The 12771-nt window shown below is 39.6% G+C and overlaps 1 protein-coding gene across 5 annotated transcripts in view; it reads right to left on the bottom strand.

Annotated features, from left to right (window-relative positions):
• DNM3 (dynamin 3) overlaps positions 1–12771 on the bottom strand; it is a 555059-nt gene that overhangs the window by 336129 nt on the left and 206159 nt on the right. For all 5 annotated transcript variants that reach the window (XM_055319209.1, XM_055319207.1, XM_055319208.1 and 2 more), the window contains exons 9-10: positions 10634–10701; positions 7257–7395 (exon numbers count right to left, since the gene is read on the bottom strand). In XM_055319209.1, the coding sequence (XP_055175184.1) occupies positions 7257–7395; positions 10634–10701 (207 nt within the window). The remainder of the gene's footprint in view (positions 1–7256; positions 7396–10633; positions 10702–12771) is intronic.

Genomic DNA, 12771 nt, shown 5'->3' with positions numbered 1-12771 from the left:
AATACTGAAACATTATGTGGTCACCTGGAACTAATATGTTATATATGAATTATAGCTCAATAAAAAAAAAAAGCAGGGGCTGGGCTTAAAAACAAGTAACAATAACAAAAAGATGAAATTCCTATCTTTTAAAAGCCAAGCACCAGGCCTGAATCCCTATAATATCCAATGAAAGGTTCAAACTTTAATAATCAGCCTGATTTGAAACCTGAGTTATATGAGGCATCTATTATATGCAAAACACAATAGTTTGTTGACTAGCCAGCTAGCCATTAGAGGAGGTGAAATGTGAGTCTTTTTGTAGAGTATAAAACAAAGCAGATCTATCCAGACATAAAAGAAAGCCCTATTAGAGCATGATGCTTTGCAGCTATTCTCCTACAGACTTTCATGGAAGGTAATCAAGTGGCTACTTTAGTCAAATGGATAATAACCCATCACATCTATGAGATATGATCCATTTATTCTTTCAAGTATCCATTCAATAATTAGTATTTAAAACCTGGCTATTTCAGGGTTGTGAATACGGTGTTGAACAAACCAAGTCCCTATTTCCATGGAGCTTATATTCTTCAAGTCCCTTTATTGTCCAACAAAAAAAAAAAAAAAAAAACAAAAGACATACTTATTATAATTCATGTGGTCATATGTGCCATGAAGAAAAACAAAGTTTGGTAAGTAGATGAAGAGTGATGCGTGTGTGTGTGTATTTGAAGGGAGGCATGTATAAATGTAGATAGAAAAGTCAGAGAAACACTTTGATTAGGTGGCATTTGAGGAAAGACTTAAAAAGAAGCAAGGGTGTGATCCACATAAATATTTCTAACAATGAGAATGAGAAGTACAAAGGCCCCACCATCATAAATCCTTGACCTGTTGAAGAAACCAGGAGACCAGTGTAGCGGCAATGGACCAAGGAGAGGGAGAGTGGGAGGAGCTTAGGAGATGAAAAGGGGTAAGATTACTGGAACCTTGAAAGCCATGCTAAGGACTTACTTGATCAGTATGGGTAATCATTGAAAGATATTGACTCACCTAAGTTAGCCACAAAATTCAGCATTTCTTCTAACAGCACTCTTTAATGAAAAAAATTTTCTTGTCTTTCTTACAGCCAACTAAGGCATCCTTTCTATTTCCTTGCAAAGCTTTTTTTTTTTCTTTCTGAACAGAGTAAAAAATTAAAAAAAAATCAATTAATTGGTATGATGGCAATCCAAGAATGTGGTTTCCCAAGAGGCCAATAAATGGCACAGTTGCTAAACTGTGGTTAAAAACACAAGATGTTCCTCTCAGCGCTTCCTGAAAGAACCTCAGGACCCTTCAATGGTGCACCGGAGAATTAGGGTTAAAGCAAAGCAGCTGAGAGCTGATGCCCACCAGAAAAATTCTGAAATTTCCATGTCCTTGGAGTGAAGCCAAACAACTCAGAAAGCTCTAATGTTCTTGTCTTGTCCTCTAGTGCTCCAGAAACAACAGTGAGAAAATATCCGAGAAGATTGCATTCCCCCAGGTTAGAAGTCTAGCTTTGTGTTTTGTTACTTGAACAAACATAAATCCCATGTTTTTCATTGATGTTTATTTATGTGGCTTAGGGGAAAAAATTAAATATTTCACACATAAGACATTCAACATGAGAAATACTGTAAATGAAAGTACTGTTTTAAGACTCTAAGTGCATATACATATATTCACAATACAGCTAGAGTAACTATGCCTTTCAGATTGCCTGGGGTAGTCCACTCTACTCCTACTATTCCACTGAATGTATGAATAGCTCCCCCTTTCAATCTCAAAAGGGTCCTACATTCGACAATAAATTACATAATCACGTTATATATGGCTCATGTTCAAAAGTAATAAAGTCCTGGTATAATCAACTTTAACTAAGGCTATTTTGCTTTGCAAAAGATTTTAATTAGGGCAGCTTTAAAGTAAAAGAAATTGAAGGTAGACATAATGAGGGCAAAAGTTAAGAACATCAAAATGAGAAAGAAGGAAAAGAAGGAAAAGAAAACCTGCTCAAATTTGATTATTTTAAAAGAAATGACTAAAATATTCTTTTAAAACCAAGTACAGATTTATTTAGTGTCAGGGGAACTTAGAATATCTAAATTGTTAATAAGTATTTATAGAATTCCTCTGCTGGGGGGTTAGTCATTATGTTAGATGCCAAAAACAAGAAGATAAAAAGACACAGTTTTGCATTTTTTTAAGAAGCTTATAATCAACAAGAGGAGACGTTCACTTAAATAAATTGAAAAACAAACCACAATGTAACATCATAAATGCCATGATAGGAGTAAACATAGGGTGTCAACTAAAGCACTGTAAAGGGAGTAAAGGCAGAGATCAGAAGAGGACTCACAGAGGCCCTGCAGGAAGATTTCTTAGGACAGTGATGAGAATTGAATTGGACCAAAAAAATGAGAAGGGATGGCAGGTGAAGGCAAGAGGCAAAGGAGACATTCTAAACAAAGAGAATCACATGTGTGAATGGGAAAGGCATGAAAATTCCGTGAGGGTGGTGCAAATCACTTGGAATGGCTGGAGCAAGCACAAAGCACCAATAGACATAGCTCAAGAAGTATATTCAGGGATCACATTTTAAACTAAAAGCAACTGTAAACGATTTATACTTTATTTGCAAGATTGGAGGAGCCATTGCAGAAGTTTGAGGGAACAGGTAAAATAGTCTGTATTTTGGAAGGGCCACTTTGACAGCAGTGGGGAGCATGAATTTGATGGTGGCCAGACAAAAAGTAGAAAGACAGAAAGTAGAAAGACCAGTTAGGATGGCACTGGAATAGTTTAGTGTAAAAAAAAAAAAACAACCTGTTCAGGGCTATAAATCAGAAGAGAATAATGGCAGCAGACTGTAGAGTAGACTGTTTTAGTAAAGAGGCTGGAGCTGGAGCTATCGATTTGGGAATCACCAATATAAGCCATGGGAGGTATGACCTGGCAGAGAAAAAGGATAGAAAAAGAAGAAAACCTGGAGTAAGCTCTGTGTGACTCTGGCGTTCAGAAATAGGAAAAGTAGATAATCTCTTAAAGGAGACAGAGGAGGGAATCATGAGAAGGATGGAAGAGAAGCTATAAGAGATGGGTATCAGCTTCAAAAAGAGAGTAGCCAGGCAGCCCTGGTGGCTCAGTGGTTTAGCGCTGCCTTCTGCCCATGGCGTGATCCTGGAGACCGGGGATCGAGTCCCACGTCAGGTTCCCTGCATGGAGCCTGCTTCTCCCTCTGCCTGTATCTCTGCCCCTCTCTCTTTCTCTGTGTCTCATGAATAAATAAATAAAATCTTTAAAAAAGAGAGAGAGAGTGGCCTACAGCATCAGGGATGAGTGTGTGTTACATCTGGCGATCAGGTCTCTGGTTGACCTTCACCAAAATTACTCAATGGAGTGGTGCTGTGGAAATCACATTTCAGAGAGTTATGGGTTAACTGGAGATAAGAAAATAAAGACAGCAAATACGAACTACTTTTTTCCCAAGAAGGCTGCACATGAAGAAAAGGAGAATAAAAAAGTGGATAGGTTTTTGTTATTGTTGGTACCACTTTTAAGTTAGATTATTTTTTAATGTGATAGAGAAAGTGATGATTTAAGAAATAGAAAAATCAAAAGATAAGTTCCTTAAGAGGGTGAGAGTACAGAGAGGAGCCCAACCCCAGCCAGGGAAACCACCTCAACAGAGACAGAGGAAAGGAGGGACAGGGTTGGGAATACCAGGAAGTTTGGGAAAATCGTGTTCCCACTTCTGGTCCCTATCTTCTCTGTGAAATCATTACTGAAAATAAGAATGAAATTGATGAGTGGTTATAAGGAGAGCAAAGGAGAGAGAAAACTGGAAGGGTAGGAGCTTGTGACAGAATGTTAGGTAGAAGGAAGAACTGTTGCTCACTTGCTCTTCCACAGCACCTTGCACATCTCACTCATAGTAGGAACTTTCATCAACACTCTGCCCTCCTGGGGAAGCCCTATGGAAGAAACTTCTATTATTTTCTTCAGCTCACACACACAGAGAAAGACATGTTGATTGGTAAGACAGTGAGAACCTGACATGCACCAATCCTCAGCTCTCTGTTGGGCAGGGTGGGTACCCTAAGTCACTACTCACATGTGGCTCTCCGACTTTTACTAGATTACATTCCCGCAGATGTAAGACAAGCCCAAATACTCTGTCTCTCTTATGGGTGCACATCTAACTCTTTCCACCACTGTGACCTTTAAGGTTTACTGAAGGAACAGGAAGTAACAGGAGGCTACCACTTCAGCAGCAAGTTCCAGACACATTTTCCAATCTAGATTTATCAGCAGCAAAGTGGGTACTAAATTTCAATCCTCCTCTAAGCTTTTCTACTAATTTTCTCACTAACTTAAAACCTAAAGAAGTTAGGAGGGGTGACCAGAATTCTGAAAACCTTAGGCTTACAGTTTGAAAGTGCTGAAGGCTCTCCTGGTAAAACATTTGTCAATGAAGATAAGGACCAGAAGAGGTCATGGAAGTATCATGCTAGTGTGGAATGAACCGAAAGCCACTGGAGTCAGAGATCTGGGAGAACAGTAGTTCCTGGGTGTTGGATATGATTTCTACACAGTCTCTACTGAAGTCATACAAGTTGAAAGTGAATTTACAATGAAGAGGAAAAATGTAAATGAGGTTCTAAATATCTTGATGAATGCAAGGGAGTGACTAAGATGCGATGGTGACAGTGAAAAGAAGGGAAGAACAGACCTGGTACTATTGGGGCCTTTACTGAAGACTTTTACAGGAAGTTGAAGGCACAATGTTTGGAAGCCACAGAGTAAGTAGGCAGATGCCAAGCCTGAAGCAGGCCCTTAGATTCCTTGGGTGTAAGCCAATAAATATTCTTCAGGGAAAAGAGTTGAAGGGTAAGCAATAATCTCAGGGAAAAGGCGAGGTTTTATTTAAGACAAACTATACAATGTTTTGAGAAGACAGGACAAATACACAACAACCATTGATCTAGAGAGCATAATGTAAAGAGAGATTCAAAGAGTGAAGAGCAAAAGAATAGAAGCCAAAAAGTGTCCACGAACAAGCTGTCTCTTCCCATGTCATCAGGACTGTTGGTTTTCCTACAAGTTGGATACAATGGGAAATGATAAAAAAAAAAAAATGACTCATACATACCATAAACACTCTATATAACTTAAAACATAAATATACACACATGTGCCAATCTTCTGATGTGAGGCCAAGGCCTGTTCTCTGCATATGGGTCTGCTGATTGGAGTTATGCGTCTTCTGTCTTACATAAACCACATCCTTCATCTATGATTTCCAGTTTGGCTCTCTTTAAAGCATAGGGAGAACCTGAAGACACTTGGGAAACAATCTGAATGCAGAGCTCATCTAGGTTTTTATAACTCCCCCCCCCATCTTCTTTAAGCATTATCCTGCCTACACCTCATGAACAGCAAAGCTTTTTTATCAAGTCTTTCCAAAGCCGTGTTTATAGAAACAAAACTCAAAGTCTTTTCTGTGTTTGATCAGTTCATTTACTCTTCATTTCAACTACATGATTAAAATAAGAAATATGACTGGCTAAACAAACTTGAACACAAGCACAACACAATGGGCCCTTGAGAAAAAGCCAGCTTTCCTGATGGGAATGGGAGCACATGGGCAATCTAAAGGAAAGCTTGTGGCTGAAAACATCCAGGTACTGAGAGTGGCAATCCTGTGGTTAACAGAGAATGCAACATCAGTTAATTCAGCAGCACCTACAAGGAGGCCAATTAGGAGATCTTTAACCACACAGGTGGCAAGAGCAACTGCATGTTGAAGTCAGGCAAGGACAAAAGGAATGTGAAGTATTATCAGTGGGGTTTGAGTTTTTGAATGGACAGCTGGTGTAAAGATTGGGTTTTTTTCCCTCTCCATGTGCATCCTCTTCCCTTTCCTCAGTCCCTTAGATCTTAATGGCTTTTCTCTCATTTTCAAGGAAAAAAACTAGGACGTTAAGGAACAAGGTAGAAGAATAATTAGAGGTTAAGAAAAAAAGTCTGAAGCTCCAGAGCCACTCTGGGCCCCAAGCAATTCCCTTATCTCCTTTTCTTTTAGCATTGGCATCTTGGGATTTAGCCAGCTCTCCTCTTTCACTACTTACAACTCTCTTCATCTGAATTTTTCAACCAGGTAACTGGAAACCAAATTCATATTCATCTTCATTTTCTGTCTCTCCTTTTTTCCCACTGGTTGTTCAGGGAGGTTATTCATAGCCATACAGAAAGGGAAGGGTAACAAAACCTACAAAACCAGAACTATCTACACTTTCAAGAAATCAGTACCAGTGTTAATTGCCATGGGGCCAGGCCTGCCCTACCTTAAACATCATCATCAACTTCCTTCCCACATGTTCTAACACAAGGTACCCCTTTCATGCCCCCACAGAATGGACAGAATCCAGCACAGTTCCTCCACGACCCTCCCATGAGGAGGAAGTCTCTCCCCCTCCTACTCTACATCATAGATTCAATAAATATCACACAGTAGAGAGTACTGGATGCTAATAAAATGGCCATTTGTAGATTAGCCATCATTTCCTGAGTACTTGGTATGATTAATCAATGTGTTAAGTGCTCCCATGGCTTTGATGCATCATCTTGTTTAATTCTCACGGAAGTAGGATTGTTGTTATTATCATCCTCTGTGAAAGAAATTTATAAGACTCTAAGGGATTAAGTATAATACTCAAGATCACACAGAAAGTAAGTAGCAGAGCCAGGATTTGAATCTGGGTGATTGGACCTCAGAGCCTGGGGTCTTAAGTACTATACCACACTGCTGCTTCCCAGAATCCAGGTTCAAATGGGATTCATTTAAAACTTAGAAGAATTTTTTTTTTTTACTGATATATGCAATGTCAATGATTCCCTTCCTCTGACAATTATCCCCATCCACACACCATAAGAAAAATTAGTTTATGGAATTCACCAAACTGTTCTAAGGTGATATTTACCTGTTTAAGACAACAAGGAAAACAATTAACTGACTAAAATATACTCTTTCTGATTTAAACAACCCTGTTTGGCATGGGTGATAGAAGACAAATCTCTGCCCATCTACCATGAAAGCAGTTCCCACTCAATACTTTTCACAATCCTTCCCCTTGGGCAAATACACTACCTTTTACAACAAAGTCAGGGAATGAGAGTTACATAGCACTGTAGGAAAGATGGGTAAACTAGAAAGTTAACTGTTGGAAAGTTAAATAATTCAAACTTACTTTTTTGGTACACTTCTTAACAGTGTTGATTAATTCTTGTATTACCAGATCTACACTCTTCAAGGAAGGCCCTTTCAGCTTTACAATTTGCTTTTTGACTATTGCTTCAAATGCCATGTCTGGAGTAAACAACCCTGTCCTGAATATAAGAAAGAAAGCAGTATATTAGATTTTTTAAATTAAGTAATATCCAATACTTTTTTGAAAAACGTTTTAAATGACATGCCACCTAAAGTAACCATGTAATACCCGTTTAAAAGTTACATAGTGATTTATTCTATCAACAGTATCATTTGTAATAATATCTTCGAAACTACTATCCCATAATAAATTTCATTCTCTAGATGATTAGTGTCACCTAAAAACAGTTCCCAAAATGTTTTCATGGACTGGAATAATATGACCAGTAACTGACATTTACCTGTAGTTTGTTTCATCTCACTGTTTCACTGCAATAAAAAGCAATGCTACAATAAAAATGCTGTCCTAAATTTACGTTTCTCTGTCAAAGTATTCCAATAGCAACCCCCTCTCGTCCTTCATAGAGCAGAAGATAATCCTCATTTTGTCAACACTGAAATAGTAGCATTCCTGACTATGCAATCTATCCTCTCCAGGAGAGCTGTATTATAGCGACCTCAGTGGATCCCAATCTGAGGTTCTGGGGTGCTACAGGAAAAGAAAGACAGTTAACTAGCTTGGGACCCAGGATGCCTAAATGGTGAATTTACAAAAAAACAAATGAGAATCAAAATAGCAAGTATCCTTTCACTTGGCTGTAATTATTTCAAATTGGTGTCATAACAATGGTTTTCTCCGGCTGCAAAAGTACATAGCAAAGCAGGTGAGTGTGGTGTGTAATAAAAGGTGAAAAATGATTACATCTAAATAAAAGGACAAAGGAGAAAAGCTACCATAAGAGAAACTCTGAACCCCGAGTATCATCACGCCTAAAGCCCTACAGGCTCCAAATGCTTGTGCTGGATCCTCCCCATTCCCAGGCCCTCCTGCCTTTGATTAACTTCTTCTCCTTCACCACTCAATTCAGTGATGCTTCTTTTGGGAAATTATTTTCACCCTTCCCTTACAGCAGCTTTATTCTGGTCCCTTCTAATCATTTACTTTATCACCTTACGCTCACCTCGTTTTCTAACTGTAGTGATCCTACTATATTATAATTTGAAATTTCTCCACCTTGGATACAGAATAAAATCCACACTGTTTGGTCTAACATTAAAATTTTCCCTGTCTGACCCTAACCTTCCGTTCCAGCTATTTGCCTCCTCCCTTTCATGCACCCTATGTTTCAGCCAAACCCAATCCTTGGCCTTTCCACAAACATACTCATACTAACGTTTTCTGTCTTTGCCTCCATCCGTAAGATTCACTTCACCCTCCCCACACTTTCAGCCCGTCCAAGTCCCACCTGTGCTTCAAAGCCCAGATCAAAAACAACCACTTCCTACAGCTTGCCCTCTCCAATCCTGCCACTGACAAGGTCTTCCTTCTCCGAACCCCAACATCCTATTTTGCATTGCAGTGGTCTGAACACACATAGTCCCATTACTACCCTGGTGGAAAGATCATTATTGCATTTGTCTTTGCCCCACAAGGACTGTCTTTCTCCCATGCTCATCACTGGCACACAGTGCTTACGGAACACAGAAGGGCCATTAGGTCTGCAGTGGACAAAGATGGCTTCTGTTATTTTGATACCTAGCAATCAGTCAGAAACCAAATTTTTCAAATTAAGTGTATTTAAAAGCCTAAATCATCATGCCATCCATTAGTATATCTTATTCTCAGGACACTGTGCACTTCTTATCATCTTACAGGCAAATTAATTCCAGAATAATAAATAACAACCCACCTATTATTTTCCAATGCACGTAATTCCAAAATCTTCAAAACTGAACTACTGAGCTTTTGCAGCTACATTCAGCAAAAATGTATCTGATAAAGAGTTATAAAAGCCAAGTAACAGTACTGCATTTTACACTTACAGCAAAGTAAGTGAATATAAGAACAGTTTGGGACCCCCAAAAATGTGATTTGGTTTCACTGCACTTATCAGATTGACATGCTCAAATACTAGCCCTGCCCAGCTCAAGAGCAAGACACAGCTTCTATACCTAATGTGTTCCAGATTTGAGGAAGACAGAATAGAATTAATAGAGAACTTGGAAATCCTGTTGACAATAAGAGAAAAATACTGGATTTGGTTATAGAATCTTTTCTCCCTTTTATTTTGTGACTATTTACCTATCCTTTTTGCAGCTTGCAGAGCAGGTTGTCTGAATGTTAAAATGACAGGAAATTCAAATGTCATAAGTCCTTTCACTTGTACACTCAGTGTCAAGCTTTGCCCTCTCAGGTTCTGTCCCCAAAATGGTCTCAACTTAGCCCTGTGGCAGAAGCCGAGAGACAACGGCCAACAGACAGGGGGACATCTCCTTCCTATGAGATCATCTATGAAGTAAGCAGTAAGCAACCTAAGTTCAATATCTTAAAATCAGGACATTTAAATATACTCCATTAAATTTGGCAGATGAACTCAAGAAATGTGTGTGCTAAATTCATTTTTTTCTTATGATAGTACTTTAAAGAAAGTGAGAATAATCCCATTTGATACAAGGGGAAATCCCCCACAAACTTCCACACAAGATACAAACTCCCCTCGCAGTCTCGTGTCCCACTGCCCTCCCATTCAGTGAAAATGCATGACTCCCTGCTCCACGAATCCCTGCTGTACTTTACCTCTTCTGTGCCTTTGCTCACACTACTCTGTCAACTGTAAGCCCTCTCTTTTATTCTCCTGCCTCAATAATCTCCAGCCTCCCATGTTTCACATGTGTGCATGCATACACACACACACACACACACACACATATGTGTAAACCCACAGCACACCATTGCCTGTCGAAATCATTCTTTTTCTCTATCCAGGCAGGTTCAACTCAAAAGCCACCACCTTCATTAATCTTACCCAATCTTACCCCACAACTCCAGCAGAAATTTATCTGTCCTGCCTCTGTGTTAAGTCATGATCACTTATGAGTAGGTCAGGACTCCCTCCCTAAAATGCAAGGCTCTGGAGAACAAGGTCTTGCTCACCAGTATATCCCTAACTGTACAGAGCACAGTGCTGTGGATGCAGGAAGTGTTCCTGCATTTTTTTAAATTGTAAAGTCTTTTCTTTTGTGAGTGTGACAATACAGGAAATCACCATTAAACTCAAACTAGAGTCTCCTATTTCCTACTTCCATCTCTGTACTCCCCTGCTCAGATGACAAAAAGGCTACTTCACTAGCCATTTATAATTATTAATTTTCTTTTAGTAGCTTGAACAGAAGACGAGGAAAATGTAAATCACTTGCCTGATACCATGTATGTTTTTGATTGCATAGCTTATTTCTCTTCGTAATTCTTTCTCATTGAACTCCATCTGCAGATGCAAAATGAGCCACAGTTATGACACTTAATTCCTTTGAATAATAATATTGTTGAATATTTAAAAATGAGAATAACTTGACTTAGTTATTAATAAATGGATACTCATGTGTCTCCTAACCTAAACCCAGATGGTCAAAACATCTGTTTATATAAAGTTCAAGGCAACATAGAACATTGGGGATTTCTGGGAATTTTAGCATAGTGGATTTTAACTCTGTTATAGATAGGAGTGCTATGCATAAAGAATGCCTTCTGGACATAAATCTGGCCATTCATTTGAAATATACAATTCTTCATTCTTCTGCTGAATGTAGTAAATGTATTTATTCACAGACAAACGCATAAATAAGAGTGTCACCTGACATGCACCAGTGGTCCAGCTGGGCTGAGATTAACAATGGCTGTCTTTTCTCCCTGGCCATTTTAACCACCTGCATTCAAGGCCTCTTTACAAGAGGAAATTAATAATATTTTACCAATCCAAGGCAGGATAGATGACTGCATAAAAATCTCCCAGAAATTCTAGGTACTTTAAATATATTTGGAATTGGGATCAAAGTGTCATGGAGCTTAGACCTAAAAGGGATATCAAGAGCACATTTGGTTCAGCCCTTGACTTCTAATATTTTGTCTTCCCAGCCTCATTGTCTATCCATTTTTCCCCTCACACTTTATACCATCAAACGATGAACTGCTTTAGTTTCCTACCACACCCCGCAGCCCACAGCTGTTTTCCCCATTCCTCCTTTTCTATCTGTAACAACCCCAGGCCCCAACCCCCTCCTGCTTGCCTAGCTGTTCATCCTTGCAAACTCAGCTCAGAAGCTAGACTCCCTCATGCACTCAGTATGGGATTCAGGTCTGTAGGCTCAAGGTTACCCCTTAGCACATTTTAATGAAACGATCTATTTACCAATTTACCTCCCACATCAAGACATGAGCACCCTCCTCTGTATGTGAAGCAAGTAACAGAGTCCCTATTACTACTTAGCCCTCTTGGGCAAGCCAAACTAAACTTAGCAAAAATAAAACTCTCTCAGTTCATACCTCTACACAAACTCAGCTTTTGCTCAGTTTCTGCATCTATGATTTGCCATTGTTCAATCCTAAGCCTCAGGAGTCACCTTGAATCTTCTTTCTTGCATCCCCCATACCAGTCCAAGCCCTACTGACCCTACCCTCAAAATCACAAATCCAATCACTTTCTCCATCCTCTCTTCTAGAGCATTTTTACTAGGAAGCTAAAGAAGATTAAGTTTCAGGGCTTCCCTCTTGCATAAGCACCTTCCAAGACCCTGTGCCTAACTCTATGTTTATAATTTTGTATTCTTCCCCTTCAAGGGCTCCCCCCAAATTGTATAAACTTTAGGCACCACAGAAAGTTGATTCACTCCTAGGAGCTCTGACCCTACTGTTTAACTCACCAAACTTTTCTCCCTGAATCAACTCTCTTGCCGCTTTACAATTGAGCCTGCAAAGTGTTCTTTTAAAATTATCCACCAAATCAGGTCATACCTTTTCTTAAAACTCTCCCTTAACTTCTCATTATTAAATGTAAACACCTCACTGCAACCTGGAAGGCCTTGCATAAACTGGAAACTTCCTTCCTCTGAATTCACAGCATACCCTTCTCCCCTCCATCAGCTTTATACTGGCCCCATCTATTCTCTACCCACTGTTTCTCTGCCCATTGGACAGATGCTTGCTTTAGGGCCTCATCCTCAGCTGTGCCTTGAATGATCATCTTCCCAAGATCCTTACAGCTGATTTCTTCATGACATTCTGGTCATGCTTTCAATGTCCTCTACTCAGAAGGACCTCACCTAAAACATGGCTCACTCAGAGCATCTGGGTGGGCACAGTTGGTTAAGCGTCTGACTCTTGGTTTCAGCTCAGGTCATGATCTCAGGGTCCTGGGATCAAGCCCCGCATCAGGCTCTGTGCTCAGGGTGGAGCCTGCTTGAGATTCTCTTTCCTTCTCCCTCTACCCCTCCTGCTTCTGCCTGTCTCTCTCTCCTTCTGTGCCTAAAGTAAACAAATAAATATTTTTAAAAAGTGGCTC

The sequence above is a fragment of the Nyctereutes procyonoides genome, unplaced genomic scaffold, assembly GCF_905146905.1.
Source record: "Nyctereutes procyonoides isolate TBG_1078 unplaced genomic scaffold, NYPRO_anot_genome, whole genome shotgun sequence".
NCBI lineage: Eukaryota > Metazoa > Chordata > Mammalia > Carnivora > Canidae > Nyctereutes > Nyctereutes procyonoides.
Note: the sequence above shows the minus strand (reverse complement) of the source record. Positions and strands in the feature narration are given on the sequence as shown.